This window comes from Antechinus flavipes, chromosome 1 (genome assembly GCF_016432865.1).
Source record: "Antechinus flavipes isolate AdamAnt ecotype Samford, QLD, Australia chromosome 1, AdamAnt_v2, whole genome shotgun sequence".
Taxonomy (NCBI): Eukaryota; Metazoa; Chordata; class Mammalia; order Dasyuromorphia; family Dasyuridae; genus Antechinus; species Antechinus flavipes.
Window position 1 is genome coordinate 652,652,134 of NC_067398.1, and position 19,050 is coordinate 652,671,183.

Sequence of the window (19,050 nt, forward strand, 5' to 3'; positions counted from 1 at the left end):
CTGAAGGCCTTGCTAGCAAGGATGTCCTAGTGGAAGAAATGCATCGGGACTGATGTGAGGTGGCGTGAAAAAGGGACTGTGGGGGACCAGGGCAAGGTCTCAGAGGCTCTATCTAGGACCTTAGGTTTTTGTTTCAGGACATCACACGATCCCTATTCTCAGAGGATTGTAGGACAGAAAAGTCAGAGCCTAGCTCTAAATTTCAGGCAGTCACATGATCCCTGTTTGTAAAGGTCAGTAGGGGAGAAAAATCAGATCCTAGGCCAAAATTTCAGGCAGTTCATATGACCCAAACAACCTAGACAGCCTTGCTGGTCATTGGTCAGTGGTTGCTTCCTTTTTGGTCCATCCAATGAACCCGAGCCTTTTGCTAGTTAAGCCATTCCCTCTTTCCCACCTGGGGCCCCACACCAGGCTGCTCCCTTGGGGTGCTGGCACCTTTCCTTGCAAGGACTGAATCCATGCTTTCTGTGGGCATCTGGAGATGCCTCCAACTAGCCCCTTTGAGCCGGGGGGCGTCGCACACAGATTCCTGCTTCTTTCCTTTGTGCTGGTTTTTTGCCTTGGGATCGGATTTTTTCTTCCACAACCTGAGAAATGTGGTTAAATGGGTAAAAGAATTGTAATGATTTCATTTTGGTCACTTGCTGTCTGGAGAACATGAGATTAAGGGAGTGAAAGAGAAACATTGGCAACAAAGTTTGACAACAATGAATGTTGAAAACGATTTGGAAAAATACAAATTTCAAGATTGAAAACAAATTTTAAAATACTAGATGAAATCTTTCCAATGGAAGATCTCTTCTGAACTCTTCTCTCGTTTTCCTCCCTCCCCTTTTATCTCAATCTTTTCCCTCTGTCTTCCCTTCCTCCCTCCCTCCCTCCATGCTGCCTGTTCTTTCTCCTTCCTTCCTGCCCTATCTCCTGCCTCCCCTCACAATCAGCCCTCGGTGGATATCTTTCCAGTCTTTTCCTGAGCTGCTGACGTGTCTTGTTCAATTCCATTTTTAACACATTCATATTTGAATTTCTTTCTTCCAAAATTTTCCCTTTCATCTGAGGGTTTTTGAAATTTGGCACTATTATTCCTATGTCTTTTCCACAATGGATTTCGTTGAAGTGGTTGAAAATGGGGATTTTTTTTTTCCTATTTCTACATTTTCTCATTTATCATTCCAGGACAATATTCCCAAATTATTTCTTGCAAGGTTCTATTTTTGGTCATACTTTTCAGTAATCAAGTTATTCATTTTTCTATTCTACTAATATTCTAATATGTTCTCCAGATCTGTCTTTTATGTTTCACATTCTTCTATTTGTTTCCAATGTTTACAATTGGTCTTGTTATTTCTTGATTGTTCTGCATTTCCCTGGCTTCCCATTACCAATCTTCAGTTTTCAAAGAATTCTTTTCATCTCGGGACTCCTTTCCTCCTTGGCAAGTTGGTTTCCTTTTTTTTCCCCATATGCTTTTGGTTTTTCTTGGAGAGATTTTTTTTGGTTACATTTTCCTCAATTTGATTTGATTTTTTTAATTCTTTTTTTGAGTTCTTCTACACATTTTCTTTGGGGTTGCAGCCATTGCACATTACTCTTTGGGGTAAAAGCTTTTTTACTGAAATGGCCTCCTCTGAAGATAAACTCTCATTTTCCCTGTTCCCGTAATATATTTCAATGGTGGGATTCATCTTTGCAGATGCATTTTTTTATAAAGAGATTAAGCACCTCTAACTGTAGTGTGAGAGGAAGGTTCCTCAAGTTTCCCTTCAGTGTTTCCCTCTGACCAGTAATCCCCAAACTCCAAAAATAGGAAGCCCAAAGCAAGAGCTCCCCTCTCCTGCAAGGACTGGTAGCCAGCTGCATCCCTGGCCCACTGCCTCTGTACCCACTGGGGACTGGTTCCTTCTTCGAAGGTTCGTTTTTTGGTCCCACTTTTCAGGTAGTCCAGTTCTACATCGTTCTATTTTATTCTAATCTCTTCTCCAGATCTTTTATGTTTCACATTGTTCTATTTATTTCCAATATTTCCAATTTGTTTTATTTCTTGATTTTTCTGCATTTGCCTGGATTCCCATTGCCAATCTTCATTTTACAAAGAATTATTTTTTCTTGAGATTCCTTTCCTCCTTTGCAAGTTGGTTTCCTTTTTTTCCCATATGCTTTTGGTTTTTCTTGGATTTTTTTTTTTGGTTACATTTTCCACAATTTCATTTCATTTGTAAATTCTTTTTTGAGTAGTTCTACATATTTTCTCTTGGTTTGCAGCAATTGCACATTTCTCTTTGGGGTAAAAATTTTTTGACTTAAGTGTCCACCTCTGAAGATGAATTCTCCTTTTCCCTGTTCCCATAATACATTTCAATGGTGGGATTCTTCTTTGCTGATGCATTTTTTCAAAAAGAGGTTTAGTACATCTAATTGTGGTGTGGGGCAAAAGTTCCTCAAGTTTCTCTTCAGTGTTTCCCTCTGACCGGGAACCCCAAACTCTCTGACCAGGAACCCCAAAGCAAGCTCTCGCCTCTCCTGCAAGGACTGGCAGCCAACTGCATCCATGGCCCACTGTATCTGGACTCATTGGTTCCTTCTTGGAAGGTTCTGTTTTGGATCACACTTTGCACATAGTCTAGTTCTACACTTTTATTCTATTCTAATCTGTTCTCCAGATCTTTTATGTTTCACATTCTATTTATTTCCTTTTTTTTTTAAATTTTATTTAATAATTACTTTATATTGACAGAATCCATGCCTGGGTAATTTTTTTACCACATTATCCCTTGCACTCGTTTCTGTTCAGATTTTTCCCCACATTCTATTTATTTCCAATTTGCTTTGTTATTTCTTGATTTTTCTGCAATTCCCTGGCTTCCCATCGCCAATCTTCATTTTTCAAAGAATTATTTTCATTTTGAGACTCCTTTCCTCATTGCAAGTTGGTTTCCTTTTTTTCCCATAAGCTTTTTGAGGGGTTGGGTTTTTTTTTTTTTTTTGACAGGTTTGTTTTTGGTTACATTTCCGTCCATTCCACTTGATTTTAAATTCTTTTTTAAGTTCTACATATTTTCTTAAGGGTTACAGCCATTGCACATTACTCTTTGGGGTAAAAGCTTTTTTACTTAAGTGTCTGAAAATGAACTCTCCTTTTCCCTGTTCCCATAATATATTTCAATGGTGGGATGCTTCTTTGCAGATACATTTTTGAGAAAAGAGATTGAGTACCTCTGTGGTGTGTGGGGAAGGTTCCTCAAGCTTCCCTTCAGTGTTTCCTTGTGACCAGTAACTCCCAAACCCCCAAAACAGGAACCCCAGAGCAAGGGTTTCCCTCTCCTGCAAATACTGATAGCCAGCTGCAACCCTGCCCCACTGCCTCTGTACCCATTGGGGGCTGGTTCCTTCTTGGAAGTTTCTTTTTATGGTCACACTTTTCCGGGAGTCAATTTCTATGCTTTTCTATTTTCTTCTAATCTGTTCTCCAGATCTGTCTTTTAGCTTTCACATTGTTCTATTTATTTCCAATATTGCCAATTTGTTTGATTATTTCTTGATTTTCTGCATTTCCCTGGCATCCCTTTGCTGATCTAAATTTTTCAAAGCATTATTTTCATCTTGAGATTCCTATCCTGGGTTGCAGACTTGTTTCCATTTTTTTTTCCCATATGATTTTGTTCTTCTTTGGAGTGATTTTTTTTTTTTTGGTTACATTTTCCTCAATTTCCTTTGATTTTTACATTCTTTTTTGAGTAGTTCTATTTATTTCCTTTTTGTTTGCAGCAATTGCACATTTCTTTTGAGGGTAAAAACTTTTTTGCTTCAATGTCCACCTCTGAAGATGAATTCTCCTTTTTCTTGTTCCCACTATATATCTGAATGGTGGGAGGCTTCTTTGCAAGTGCAATTTTGTAACAAAGAATGTTAAGCACCTCTAATTGTGGTGTGTGACAAAGTTCCTCAAGCTTCCGTTCAATGTTTCCTTTTGAGCAGGAAGCCCAAAATCTCTGACCAGGAACCCCTAAAGCAAGAGGTCCCCTCTCCTGCAAATCGTGGCAGCCAGCTGCATCCCTGCCCCACTGGCCCTGTACCCACTGCCGGCTGGTTCCTTCTTTCCAGGGCCAGGTCTTCAGGTAGTCAGTGGCACCGCTGGGCCCCGCTGCCATCCCACTCAGGCCAGCTTCACTCAGGCCTCCAGCTCTCAGACTTCAACTTGACTCTCAGAGAGTTTGGGAGATAAAACACTCTGTGCTTCTGCTGAGGCTCCAGCCCCTCCCAGCTAGACCAGGAGTCCCCACTTCTTCTGTGGATTTAGCCCCCACATGTTGCCACTTCAGACACGTTCACGTCTTACCCAGAGGCTTTCTTCACTTTTTTGGTTGGTCTGGAGGACCCCTGTGCTACCTCGAATCTTTGATTGAAAGGGGTCCCTTCACACATTTCTTCTCTTTGGGGGGGAGGGGGAAACGGGGAGAGCTGGAACTGGAGTCTAGGCTCCAAGCCCTCCCTACCGTCCTCCAGAGAATAAGTTTCTCCAAAAGTTTGGAAAGTGACCTCGGTTTGTCTCTGGGCCTTGTCTCTGGGTGCTTGAAGAGGATTGCTCGCGGTCCGTCCTCGGAGTTGTTTTAGACTTGGCCTCCAAGGCTGGCTGGACTTTGCCTCTCCTTTTCCAGAACCCTTGCCTGCCTTTGGCGGGGGAAGAGGCTGGGCTCTCTTGTTGGCCTTGAGCATCTTTGCCTAGGGGCCAATTAAAGGAGGGCTCGTAGAGCATTTCCTGGCACGTGGTGCATTCTGTGGGAGGGGCTGGATGCACTTTCTTGCTGCTTGGATCACCAAAGGTCTTTTTGATCGAGATGACTCGCGTTTCTTCTTCCTCGGCTTCAGACTCGTCCCCTTGGTCCCATGCGGAGGAGGATTCCGAGGTGATCTCGGAGGAGGATGTCTCGGATCTTGTGTCCCTGTCGCTCTTGTCAGCCCAGGCCTGCATGGCTTTCTCAGGGCCCCTGGGCCAACCAGGAGGGAATAGTTCCTCCAGAACCAGGGGAACTTCCAGCGAACTAGAAGGAGCCGCCAAAGCTGAACTTGGCCCCCAGGATGGGCCCGCTACCTCCTCCTCCTGCCTTGCTGAGGCGGCAGCCGGGATGCCGTTCTGGCCCTCCACATCCAGCACTTGCTCATCACTGCTTGAGGAGCAGGGAGTAACCCGATGAGGGGGACCTGGGAAAAGGGATTTGGCCTTCTGGAAAAAGCTCTTCTCCTCCGGGACCAAGTCTGTGAATGAAGAAGGGACCATATGAACAAAGGGGAAGGAATCGGCAAGCAGACCTGGGCGGGGGAAAGATAGGAGCGGCTCACGGTTTATGATTTACCCCCAGGGATCCCTGGCCTTTGGAGGACAACCGGACCCTTGTCAGTGTGCTCTTGCATATGCTCTCCCTCGTTCACATACTTGGAGGAAGCCCAAGAGACAACTTCATTACTTCCTATTTTTCTGGTAACCCTCTTCTTTGTACAGTTGTTTGTAGTGGCTCACCGCCTTAGACTGGGAGCTCCTCCGGACCAGAGCCCGGCTTGGGCCATTCTTTGCATCCCCCCAGTGCTTACTGTGGAGCTTGGCCCACAGCAGATAATGTGGATTGACTCTGGCCTCCATTCATTCTTCCCCCTTTCTCACTTTTCTAAACTCTGCACTGTCATTTCTCACATTCTCAGTCAGTTGAGTTTTACTAATTAAAATGCAAAATTACTCTTAGAACTTCCAAAGTAGAAAAGGGAAGATACTTTTGCCTTTTTATTGAATTTCTTAAATATTGTCCCCTAGTTCCATTCACATTTTTTTCCTTTTACATTTGTTTTTAAGATTTTTGCTTTCTAGCTTCTTTCCCGGATTCCCACCCACAATTAAGAAACCACATTTCAAACTAGGCAAACTTTTCCATCAAAGTTGTGAATAAAAACATACATCTCCCACCTTAATGAAAAATAAACACCTCAAGAAAAATTAAGTGAAAAGTAGAGCCATCAAAAGAGAAATAGAGAATGCTTCTATCTGTATTCAGATATAATTATTCCTAATCTGTGAATCGATAGGATTTTTTGTTTGTCTAAGTCCTTCAGAGGAGTTGTAGATGATTGTGCTACTGGGAAAAACCAAATCATTTTCAAATGGTCAGCCCAGAACATTGCTGTCACTTCATATAGGGCATATTTTACCTTCTTCAAGGAAGACTTTGCAGGGTTTTTTTCCCCCCTGAAGACATTCTGCTCATCATTTCCCAGAGAACAATGATATTTCATCAGAGAAATGGGTTTCAAAAATGGTTTTTCCGTTTACCGTTGATCATTGTATTTCCCCCCATTTATTCTCTTTCTTTTCAGTCTCTTTCCTCAAAAGTGTTTCATTACTGATCAATGACTTGCCCAAAATGATCTGTTCTTTTATCATCTTCCCCTTCCCATATTCCATTCCCCTCCTATTTTCCTGCAGGCTAAGATAGAGTTCCATGTCCCTATTCAGTATTTATGGTACCTCCTATTTGAACCAATACCACTAAGAATAAGGTTCACTCAACCAACTTCTCCTCTCCCTCTTCCAATCGATGAGAAAACTTTTTTCTAGCCTCTCTTTCTTATGGTAGATCATTTACACCATTCACTTCTCTTTTCCCCTCTTCCTGTACATTCCTATAGCAGGCCTTTCCATCATTTTTAAAAAAGATATTATCCCCTCTTATTCCACTCATACCCCTTACCCTCTGACTATGGATACTCCTTTTACCTCTCAGAATATTGATCATGTCCTAAGCAGTTGAAAGCATCCTCCTAGGTCGCAATGTTATCACATCAAGCTTAACCACTCCCAGGTGGATTGAACCTGCTTCAGTCTCTCACTTGAGCTCTCTTGCCAAATTCCCACATCATCTCTCTTGAACATTTTGTCCCATTTGCCCAACTGCACCAGAAGCTCCAAGTGTCCAAAACAGAACCTGTTCTTTGTCCTGCACTCTCTGCCCTCTTCTGAAATTCCCTTTTCTGTCCACCAGGTGTGCCGGCTCAGGCAGCCACCACTCTTCCCTTTGCTTAGCCCACATAGGAGCCATCGAGTTAGGCATCTTTGAATTCCTTCCTCAACCTGGTTTTTTTTCCGCAGAGGTCTTCTTTTCTTCCCTCACGGAGCTAGCAACCAGTTCACCCTGTTCCCCTGTCTCCTAACCTCTTCTGTTAACCTGATTGTTCCATTAGGATCATGCCTTGACACATTACTTTTCTATCCTCTAGATTGATCTGGCAGATTCTTGTTTGTGAGCTTTTGGCCTTTCCTCTTAGAATGAATTTTGGGGTGTCTCTTCCTCCTTTAATATAGTGACTGATAAAAGAACAAGTATGACTACATGTTTGTTGATTAATTGATTCTCACCGTGGGGCAATATTCGATTTCTCTTCCCCATGCTGAAGCCGAGGGAATTCCTGAGGGAAGAAAATGTCAACAAATTAACACTAAGCTTTGGTTCCAATAACTACCCCGTCTTCCCAGCTAAAGGAGCAGCAAGCAGTACAAGAAAGCCCGGACAGCTCACTGGGCACAGCCAGCTATTGCCTTTCATCATCCTATGTGTTTTTACAGTAGAGCCAGCCTCAACACAATTGATAAAAATCCTTTTTTTCCCCATTTTATCCAGTTTGATCCATTCGTAAAGGTCCCTTTCCCTGTTTCCCCCTTTCTCCATCCCTTCTTTCCTCTCTCCTCATCATTCAAAGTAACCCAAAGGCAGCAACTGAGAAACTCCCTTCTATGTCAATAGAAAAACAAGAGGATGGAACCTTGTAGGCAAAGTGTCTGTCAGTAGAAAGCAGAACCTGTAAAGTTCATTGGTTTGCTGTGGCGGGTTGCCAGAGACCATGTCCTTGAACACTGACAGAGACCATGTCTTTGGAGGCAGGAGACAAAGAGCTAAGAAGAGTAGCAAACACCCTAAATTCCTGAGATTAGATAATGTGTCATCTCCGCCCAAGATTTAGATAACAGTATACTCTAGGATTTCTGCCACACCTATGGTCCGACATTCTTCTCATTGTAACCCCCCACTCCGAAATCATATTTAATTAAACCCTCTTCATTCATTAAACAGAGACATTCACCATCTTAAATCTTGAGTTGCCTCTCTGTCTCTCCGATCCTGTTCCCAAACACGGCGTGTTTTACAGACTGTTGTCTTACAGAGCCTTTGCTCCCCCTCGGCCCCGGCTCCACTCGATGACCCACTGTTGCTGTCCTGCCGGACAGGACAACTGGCGCCCAACGGTGGGGCTCGAAGTGGACCTCGGCCCAATAGATCGCTCCCGAGCATTCCGCGAGAGAATTCACGGTCTCTACGGAACCCCGTAAGGGAAGAGGTAAGTTTTCGCGACTGTCGGTACTATGGGATCGCATTTATATAAAGAACAAATATTCCTTAAAGATCTTAAAGGAAATCTTAAGGAAAGAGGCATAAAAGTAAAAAAGAAGGACCTTATAAAATTCTTTATAGACATAGATAAGGTCTGTCCTTGGTTTATTGTAAATGGCCCTGAAATACACCCCGGGAAATGGCAGAAGGTTGGCCGAGACCTAAACAATTTGCTAAAACAAGAAGGGCCGAATGTTGTAAATGTTTTCCCCCTCTGGGCATTAATTAATGAAGTCATTGAAGGAGCCTCTAACAACGGCAGGGTTCGGCAATTACCCCCGGGTCCTCAGATAACTTGGGAAGACGCTGAGGGAAATACGGGCACTGTCCGCCCTTACATAGTTCCTAATCTACCTATTAACCTATGGGGAAGAGATATTCTCTCACAAATGGGTATTTTTATGTGCAGCCCCAGTTCTGTAGTCACAAGACAAATGCTAAGCCAGGGTTTTCTCCCTCAACAAGGATTAGGGAAAAATAACCAAGGTATCAATCAGCCTTTACAAGTACAGCCACACCCTGGCCGTGCTGGCCTTGGTTTTCAGAACCATTTTTTATAAGGGCCACTGGTCCGCCCAGCCTGCAGGCGGACAAGATCAAAACACTCCAGTCTGGTTTGACCAGTGGCCCCTTTCCAAAGAAAATATGTTGCGCAGTCCATAGATCCTTTTCGCTTGAAATACCCCAAACCTGCCACTAGACCTTAACCCTAATTTCGTTTAGGTACCCCAAAGCTAGACCTCAACATTTGGGGCGCACTCAGAACCAATCTGGGTTTTGAGCTGTTCAGGCAGTATTCTTCCGGGAAGAATCTGCGCTCTTTCTTTGGTCTCACTCTATCTCTAAAGGTGGTGGGGAGAATATCTGTGTTCCGTCTCACCCTACTTCCATTTCAGGTGAAAGGGCTGCTATTTTGATCTAGACACTCCCCTGCCCCTAAAGTCTGTCCTGGGGCAGATGCTTTGCTTGAAGAATCTCCCTCTGTCCAAATCCTTTGGAGAGAGAAAGGCCCGCCCTTTGCATCTCAATGCATTTCTAATCTTTTTTTTCTGTCACCAGATAGTCCTGCTCTCCAGCAGGAACTGTTGAGACACGAGAGGAAGTGTCTCTTTAACACCACCCCAGACCAAAGAGTGGTCATGTGGCCGTTCTGGGGACCTTACCCTTCTCGGGGGTCCCAGGCCAGCGCTCTCTTTGCTCTGTTCTGGGGAGATAGCCGGAGAAACGTAAGAGGAGCTGTGTTTGAGCCCTTCTCCCACGCCACTGTTAAATGCAATGGAGTCTTTAATGGTCAGGCTGTAGCCACGAGGAGAAAGGTCACTAAATTGGGGTGAGTTTAGAGAATGTCTCTGCCCACGGCAGCTACTCCCTGGACAGGAGTAAGCGGTCTTCCCTTCAGGTTTTGCTCTCCCAGCAAGATTTGGGGGCTTAGATGAGCTGCCCTGCCTTCAGGTTCCAGCGTGGAATCGCCAGAGGAGCCCTCGCCATTCAAGACGCACTGCGCTGGGTAAGATGGCATCTCTTCCTCCCCCATCCTCGTTCTGGCCTTTCCTTCCCCTTCTTCCATGGAGTGGGGAGTGTAGAACTCGAGGCCTGGTTCGGACCTCTCCCGTGTGGCTTGGCAACCTGCCGTTTAAATGCTCCTATCCTGTCCCCTTCTTGGGGTTACTGTACAGTGGGGAGATTGGGGACTCAATCCAAATCTTCTCAAATCTCCGGAAAGATTGTCACCAACTTTTAAAATAGAAGTTTGCTAGCAATTTGGACAAGTGAGCCGCGCCCCTTCCAGACCTTTACCTGGCTCTTAAAGCCGCAGCTTCTAGCCCTCAGGACGTGTGCTCGTCCCATACATTTAAACGGGACTCAGTTTCCCTGATTTGGTCATCCTGCGTCTGTAGAAGCCTCAGAATTACGCTTTCGCATGCTCACAAGGCTGTCTACAAAGACGGGATTTTAAACTGCTCTCGGTTTTTTTCTTAGCCTCAGGGCACTACTTAAAACTTTCTTAGCTGCTTATGGAGAGATAATCTAGGTAAGCCAGGCTAGGTCTGTCTGTCTCACACTTTCCTACCTAACCCTACAGGTGGGAACTCTTTTGCTCCTAATTTTCTTAGTCCTAAAACCTTTTGCTCTTAGTACCCTCGGTTCTGGTTCTATTCTCTTCTGGATTGGCATTCTATGTCCCTGCCAACAAAGGGTTTTTTCCTGGGCTCCAACCCTGGCCAGGTTGCAGCTTCAAGAAAGACCTTTGGAATGATGGCTGGGGAATAAAATTTCAGGTCAAGGCAAATTAAATTCTTTGGAAGATGGCTTTTTATTTCCTTTCTCCCCTCATTCCTTGACTGCAGCAAGAAATGAGTTAATGAGAGAAACTGAAGCCATTTAAGAATTCGGTGAATACCTTTAGGAAAGAAGTCTGTCTTTCCCGTGTGCTTTTCTATGTTCTCTAGAGTTGTTGCCTGTTTTCCCTCCCCCATTTGAGATGCTGAGGGACTAAGATGGGATAGTTTACCTTCCTACTTAGATGGTGTGTTTTCTAGAGGTATTGGGCAATTTGTAACTGAGTTATGCCTTAAAATTTGTCATCTCTGTTGGGCAATAAGTTATATGAAGTTTGGTTCAGTTACTTGTGAACTTCAAGATCTGTGTAATGTTAAATTTAAAACTGTCTACTTAGATAAGAAAGATAGCTGTATAAGCTGTAAACCCTTTACTGTGATTCTTGAACTAGATTTTATCTGAAGTCCTTGATTAATGATAACTGATGTAGAAGATAAAATCCTTTGGGACTGCAGCTAATATTTGCTGGGAGTTTTTGAGTTCAGGTGTGACTGCATAGACCAGAAGTAAAACTGCCTTAAGTAGCTATTTTAATTTGTGGCCACACTATGGTTGCTGCTAAGCTTTTTATTTCCTGGGGCTAGAGTTTCTTTATCTAAAGGTTTACTTCGCCCAAGTACTTGGGGCCACTCCCACCTTGCCTTTTGAGAAAGATGACCGGCCTTTTACACTGTATGTTGATGGAAGGCAGGGCTAGGCCCCTGACTTGCGGCTCAAATGCCCGGGCTAATTTGAGCTCGCTAGGAGACTCTTGGCAGCTCAAGCGAGTCTTGAGCTTGGGGGGATTTGTCGCTCATAGGATGCTGTGAGGCCCTGAGTCTTAAACTCTAGGTCTCTGGACAGGTAGGCTTGGCTAGGCCTTCTAGGGTGACTGGAGTCAATTGGCGACAATTGGCGTGTTTGGGTGTTTTTTGGAATTTAGATTCCGTCCAAATTCAATGGGTGTGGCCCAGTCCCAGCCAGCCCTCGCGGAGAGAAATGAGAAAAATGATCAGAGAATATCGGTAGATAGTCCCTTGGGAAACAAATTAAGTAATTGAAACAAACTGCCAAAATATAAAGGAAAAAGCAAGAAAAAGATGATAGGTATTGCTGCTTTGTCTGGGGTGACAAAGACATTGGTGGAGGCACTATTTGGCCTAAATTTGGCTCCCTTGAAGATTGGGTGTGCCAAATACTGAATTTGTGTGTTAATAACAAAGAACCTGTTAATCCAGAGGAGGTTCTATATGCAGGACTATGGCTTTCCGGGGCTTCTATAATGTTGAGTAAGAGTCCAAGTGTAAAGGACACGAAGGAGGAAACTTTAAAGACCCAGCAATGGGACCCATTGTTATCTCTCCCTCCTCCATACTTATCCCCACCCCCAGAAGAAGCCATGGTTTTAGGAAAGGGAAGGTGAGGACTTAATCCCATCAGCTCCTCCTGGGCCCCTCAGGGCACGGGAGGATTTAATTCGATTGACCCCACCTGGACTCCAAAAAGAGTCATTCTCCTCTTTAAGGAAGGAATTAGATCAAATTCAAAGAGATATCCGAAATTATCCTTTGCCGGGAACTAAAACCCCAAGTCCTAAATTATATCCCTTAAGAGAGGTTCCTTCGGCCCAGGGAGGTATAGGATTTGTGAACGCTCCCCTGAGCACCACAGAAGTCAGGGCCTTTAAGAAGGAAATGAGGTCCTCGATAGAAGACCCCACTGGGCTAACAGAACAGTTTTGATCAATTCATTGGAATTTGTCTCCTAGGACCTAACATGCTTCCTCCCAAACAGCTTGAAGGCGTTTGCAACCACACTATACTAAACCTGATGTGGCAATATGTGGCCGCTCCTGACGGCTCTTATTTTGCCTGCTCTGCTGGCCTTACTACATTTCTGGATGCCCGATCTTTTATCAAAAAACGCGATTACTGCGTTTCTGTCTTTCTCTTTCCTCATATTAATATACACAAGGCTGATGATTTCCTTGATATCTGGGAAAGAAAAAGTACTGGCAATTTTAGGACCAAGAGGGAACCCCTTACTGCATTAACCCTGACCGTCCTGCTTGGCCTAGGAGAGGTAGGAACGGGGACGGGTATAGCCTCCCTCATACAAAATGACAAACAATATTCCCAATTGAGCGCTGCTATAGATAAGGATTTACAGGAATTGCAAGCAGGACTTAAACACCTTAAAGACTCAGTAGCATCCTTAGCTGAAGTCATCCTGCAAAACAGAAGAGGCTTAGACCTTCTCTTCTTACAACAAGGAGGTCTTTGTGCAGCCCTCAAGGAGGAATGCTGCTTTTATTCAGATAAACTTGGCCTTGTTGAAAACAGCCTACAAAAAGTTAGGGACAGTCTGGAAAAAAGAAAACAGGAAAGAGAAAAAAATGAATCCTGGCATAAGAACTGGTTCTCCACTTCCCCCTTGCTATCCACTCTTCTCCCTAGTATTCTCGGCCCTCTTGTGGGACTCCTTCTCCTCCTTTCTTTTGGCCCTTGGGCCTTTAATAAACTAACCACTTTCGTTAAATCTCAAGTAGATTCTGCGATCACAAAAAGACACATCTTCTATCATCAGTTACGAGACCAAGACACCTTGGAACCTGAAGAGAAGATCGAAACACTCAAGTTCACTGAACAGCTCCTGAAACAGACAGGGTGTCAACGATTGAGAAAATTGTTGTTCTCATGCTTTAAAAAATCTTGAATGTCATGGAATCTGTATAACTGTGTAGTCTGTGTGATATATGTTCTATGTTCTGTGTGGTTTGTCTGTTATGTTGTTGTTTGGAAAACAACGTTGCAACTGTGCATAGTAAATTGGAGCTCCATGTTTGTCTGTGTGTGTCTGTGTTAAAAGTTAAAATAAGCTTGTAAGAGATAAGAATTCAGCCTCTGTGTTGCAGGCTTAGAAAATATCAAGAAGTTTGAAAAATCTTTCTCTCTCTCTCTCTGTCTCTGGCTGACTGCAGCAGCCTGTGAGAAGGGAGATAAGGGAAAAAGGAAACAAAACTTCTCTCTGAGGGTGGGGAATCCTGGAAAAAGCCCCTAATCTATTTTTGCTGATTTAAAAGCTTTGTTAAGTTTTAAGAACAATGATTAAGGAAAATTTGCTTGTGATTTTAAATTTTTTTTAGGAAAAGCCTACTAGAGTAAAGAGCAATAAATTTCAAGGTTAGCCTGGCCTGGGCAATAAAAAGCTCTAGAGATAAGATGCTAATCGCTGTTAGAAGAAATGTGGTAGAAGAAAAAACTTTTAAAAACAGCTGTATTAGTTTGATTCAGTTTGTTACCTTCTGAAATTGGTTAACATAAGTTAATACTTTAAAACCAGCTCTGCTAGACGTGTGGGTTTTTGGAGGTTTATTATTCACTATAGGGTTGAATCTTACAGGTTTTTGATGGGAAAAGGAAAGAGGAATGCAGGTGATTTAGGAAGGACTGATTTGCAAGGGAAATTAAAGGTTCGCATGGTGTTAGGAAGGTGAAAGAAAGACTTTTGGGAGTAGGTGAAGAGGTGGGGGAAGGAGTCACCCACCCCCACTGCCTTCTGCTACTTTACCAAAGGAGTATCTGGGAAGGAAAGTTCTTTAAGGAGATTGTTTAAGTATGTAGTCAGAGGGAAAGAGAAAGTTGGAAATGGGTGGATTTGGGAAGAAACCTGATATTGGGAAACTGATGGGTTTAATCTTGAAAAGAATCCCCATGTAGGAAATTGAGTGGGGAACCTGAGGGAAGTTTTTTCTTTTAGGTTAATTGATTGAATACTTGTTTTTTTGATAGATAAAAGTTTTCTTGGTTAAAAGAAAATGGTCGTAAATGTGATCCATACTTTGGTACGAATATTTCTAAAAGTTTAATTGCTATGTTAAAAAACCTTCTTGAATTCTTTTATGTGGAATTGGGTTTTTTTGTATAAAGTTTAAATTGATTGTATCAGGTCATCCTGAGGTTATTTAAAGGCCTCTGAACATAATGGTTTTTTCTTTGTCCTTTTGAAAATGTTTGATATGGACAACATGCAATTTGGGATATTTTTCTATGTATTGGGTATTTTAAAAGCAAAATGATTTGTATGAATAATGTTCACTCATGTAACATCTACCTAGATATGATAATTGTTCTAAGTTGTGAACTTAACTGAGGCGAAATGTCTTTCTGTTATTACTGTAAGGTTATGGTAACTGTTTAAGATTTATCAGAAATTTGATTAATGACATTTGTTATTGGAGGTAAAAGTTTTTGGGCTTAGAGTTAATTAGCTAATGCTATTTGGGAGTTTTAAAGCTCCACCCTGTGACAGTTACTGGGACAATTGATTGATAAGCTGTTAAAACTCAACTGCTTATGTTATGTTAATTATGCTCTTGAATTTTTCCTTCTGTAACTGATCTCTCTCTGATCAGAGCAATGGTCAGTAGAACTGTTAATGCAATTCAATTATATCGTGCCTTGCTATTTTCAATCTGGTCATACGTAGTCATTGTATCCTAAATGCTTGGGCAACTGAGTATTTCGCCTAGTCATCCGTCTGTTACTGGATATTTGCGTTTTGTTCCGTTAAGATTTCTACATGATAAGTGGACAATTAACAGGGGTCTGTAAGACTGCAGCCGTTTGCTTGGCCTGTAAAGCAAACTCGTCTCTTCACATAGGAAACTGCTCTTCAATTTATTTTGGCCTCCTCGTATTTTGCAACAGTCTGGTGAACTGAGTCTATGAGACTGATCCAATCTTTATGTGTTAGATTTGTGTTTTTGTTCTAGATTTTGGTCAAATTACAGATATTGGTTTGCTTCTGGAACCTGGATCAGCTTTGATCAGCTTTGATTGCCAGCATAACACACCCACTCTGCAAGGAATGACAGCCTCCTATCACTTCACAGCCTGAAGCAGCAGTTTTAAAATGAGACCATGGACTTGATCCTGCATCGAGTATACTTTGAACTGATATAAGGGACTTTGGGAATGGTTGATGACTGACTGTTAAACCTTACCTGGATCATCTATTACTGTGTGTTTAAGATTTGATATGGATTTGTTAAAACTATGTAATCATTGCTGATAGGTTTTGAGGGCTTTTTAGGAAATGCTACTGTATTAGTCTGTTATGTATAGGGATTTTGATTTGCTCTTGGGATTTATATTTTTTCAAGATACCTGAAAGAATGGGAACTCTTAGCTCCTATTCACTTTGCCTTAAGCACTTTTGCCCCACCTCCTCCTCATATCCATACAAGGTCTGGTCTCAGGTATTACCCCCCCCCCCCCCCCCTCCCCCCCCCCCCCCCCCCCCCCCCGCATTCAGTAGCTGTGGGTGAGCCAATGACGGGATTATTGTGGCCCCATATTTCAGGATCATCATACCCTCTGGCTGCAGGAACACCCAATGACGGGATTATTGTGGGCCCGTTTTCCAGAAGCACACCCCGGAAGTTTGGTGCTGGGGTGCTGGGACGGATGCTGCCCACATAGCCTAAGACAGGGGTCCTGCCCTTTTCTGGCCTTTTAAGGTCGGATTACTTGGGTACTGAATATGGATGCCGGCCACATAGCCTAAGACAGGCCTCCCACCTATATATAAATAAAGAAAGGGGGATATGCCAGAGACCATGTCCTTGAACACTGACAGAGACCATGTCCTTGGAAGCAGGAGACAAAGAGCTAAGAAGAGTAGCAAACACCCTAAATTCCTGAGATTAGATAATGTGTCATCTCCGCCCAAGATTTAGATAACAGTATACTCTAGGATTTCTGCCACACCTATGGTCCGACATTCTTCTCACTGTAACCCCCCACTCAGAAATCATATTTAATTAAACCCTCTTCATTCATTAAACAGAGACATTCACCATCTTAAATCTTGAGTTGCCTCTCTGTCCCTCCGATCCTGTTCCCAAACACGGCGTGTTTTACAGACTGTTGTCTTACAGAGCCTTTGCTCCCCCTCGGCCCCGGCTCCACTCGATGACCCACTGTTGATGTCCTGCCGGACAGGACAGCGGGTAACTTCTATCAGACTGCCCAAAGCACAAAATTTCTGAGAATCATTCCAATTTTCTTTGATTTCACAACATCCTATGGCCCTGTCAGGCTTACTGTCCATGGGCTCCCATCCCTGCTGCTGCTTTCCCCAAAGAGTTCTCTCCTATTTGTATTCTCAGATGCACAAGACCTAAGGCCAAAGTCCTAACTACAGTGTGGGCCTACCCTGGACTAACCTTTCTTAACCCTTTCAGTGTTTTGAAGCACACGACCTCTCTAAGAAGAAATGACAGATTGGCTCCCCAACTACAGGAGAAAGGGATTTTTTACACCTACATTAGATATCTACAGGTACAATAAATAAACTTGTCCACCTCCTCTAATCAAAAGGAAATGGAAAACATATACATTTTGAGATTGCCAAGAATTTGTTTATGAATTTGAAATATGGTTTGGAGAAAGATGGAATAGTTGTCAGAATATCAATTGTCAGAACAAGGTGAAGAACTCCTCGAGACCTACATGGACTGATGCTAAGTGAGATGAGCAGAACCAGGAGATCATTATACACTTCGACAACGATATTGTATGAGGATGTATTCTGATGGAAGTGGATTTCTCTGACAAAGAGACTTAACTGAGTTTCATTGGAGAAATGATGGACAGAAACAGCTACACCCAAAGAAGGAATACTGGGAAATGAAGGTGAACTATTTGCATTTTTGATTTTCTTCCCGAGTTATTTTTACCTTCTGAATCCAATTCTCCCTGTGCAACAAGAGAACTGTTTGGTTCTGCAAATATGTATTGTATCTAGGATATACTGCAACATGTTTAGCATATATAGGACTGCTTGCCATCCTGGGGGGGGGGAGGAGGGAGGGAGGGGAAAAAACGAAACATAAGTGATTGCAAGGGATAATGTCGTGTAGAAATTATCCTGGCATGGATTCTGTCAATGCGAAGTTATTATTAAATAAAATAAAATTTATTATTAAAAAAAAAAAAAAGAAAAAGAAAAAGAAGGGACAAAAAAGATTGGTTTACAAAAGCAATTGATTGTTTGAATGGAACATCTTGTAAGAATACTCCAAGGTAAAATACTGATTTAAAGAAAAAACTTGTCTTAATTGGTGTGTATGTTGAAATTAGAAATGACTATAAATTAAATGAGACATCTCTCCATTTTTGTGAAAAGCTATGTTGTGTTTCTTCAGCTATGATTGATGGAAATTGTGAAATTGTTCATCAAATAGGGTTACTGTCATAATACTAAAACCTAAAATTGTAAAGGATTATTGATGTGTGATAGGTTGATAGGAAGAAAGAGACAGCATGGTAGAAAGAGGGAAAAAGAGAGAGGGAGACAGGAGATGTGAGGGATAGACAATAGCAGAATGTTTTGGCTGGTATCAAAAGGTAGCTTCAAGACCCAAAAATTGAGAAACAGAAGGGACGCCAAGAATGGTAGTTAAGAGATGGAGTCGGAGAACATAGAAAGGGGTTTTAATAATGATGGAAAGAAAGGGTCATTCTTTACTGGATCTTGCCATTTGCCAGGAGAAAGAAAACTCCAGTTTGGGGTATGACTTTAGCCGTCAGGCACAATCCTGAAAGGGACTTAATATCCTAAGAGAGTTAGCTCTAAGGAGGAGAGGTGGGTTTGGAAAGCTTAGTGGCGATAGCAGTGACACCACATGGCATAGGGTTAGGCCAAGGACAGCACGAGGCAGAGTGTCCTGGGGGGCTGACCCAGGGGAGGCCAGTGGCCTTGGGGTTGTCCATGGGTAGATTTTGTGGGGAGGATTTGGCCCCAGATACATGGATGGGATAGGGAAGGAGACTTCTGTCCCTGTTTTGTACACTTGTCGGGTTGAGGAAATGCTTGGTTCTGTATGTAGAGTTCCAGTCTCTTCGTCTTTAGGTTTCTGGAGAACTTCAGAACAGGTCTATTTCAAATGGGAAGGGGGAGAGTCTGGCAGGTAGCCAACGGGCTACCAACATGTGTATCCCCTTGGATACAGCAGGGTTTCTATGGAGCTTATATCCCAAAGAGATCTTAAAGGAGGGAAAGGGGCCCACATGTGCCAAAATGTTTGTGGCAGCCCTTTTTGCAGTGGCAAGAAACTGGAACCTGAATGGATGCCCATCATTTGGAGAATGGCTGAATAACCTAGGGTGTATGAATGTTATGGAATATTATTTTTCTAAAAGAAACTCTCAGGGGGCTGATTTTAGAGGGGCCTGGAGAGACGTACATGACCTGATGCTAAATGAAATGAGCAGGACGATGAGGTCATTGTACG

General features: G+C 42.9%; 1 protein-coding gene and 1 pseudogene across 3 annotated transcripts in view; one reads left to right on the forward strand and one right to left on the reverse strand.

The window, feature by feature from the left end:
- The window catches only part of LOC127544676 (ribonucleoside-diphosphate reductase subunit M2-like), a 681,272-nt pseudogene that overhangs the window by 630,674 nt on the left and 31,548 nt on the right, over positions 1 to 19,050 (forward strand).
- The window catches only part of LOC127544681 (uncharacterized), a 53,008-nt gene that overhangs the window by 14,511 nt on the left and 19,447 nt on the right, over positions 1 to 19,050 (reverse strand). Inside the window, exon 3 of one of the 3 annotated variants that reach the window (XR_007949511.1) lies at positions 1,726 to 5,256. The exons of 1 other annotated variant lie outside the window; for it this stretch is intronic. Coding sequence is in view for 1 of the 2 variants with exons in the window: in XM_051971449.1 (XP_051827409.1) it covers positions 4,493 to 5,256 (764 nt within the window). In the remaining variant the exon portion in view is untranslated. Of the gene's footprint in view, positions 1 to 1,095; positions 5,257 to 19,050 lie in introns of those variants that run through there. One more of the 3 variants, XM_051971449.1, reaches the window with a different exon arrangement.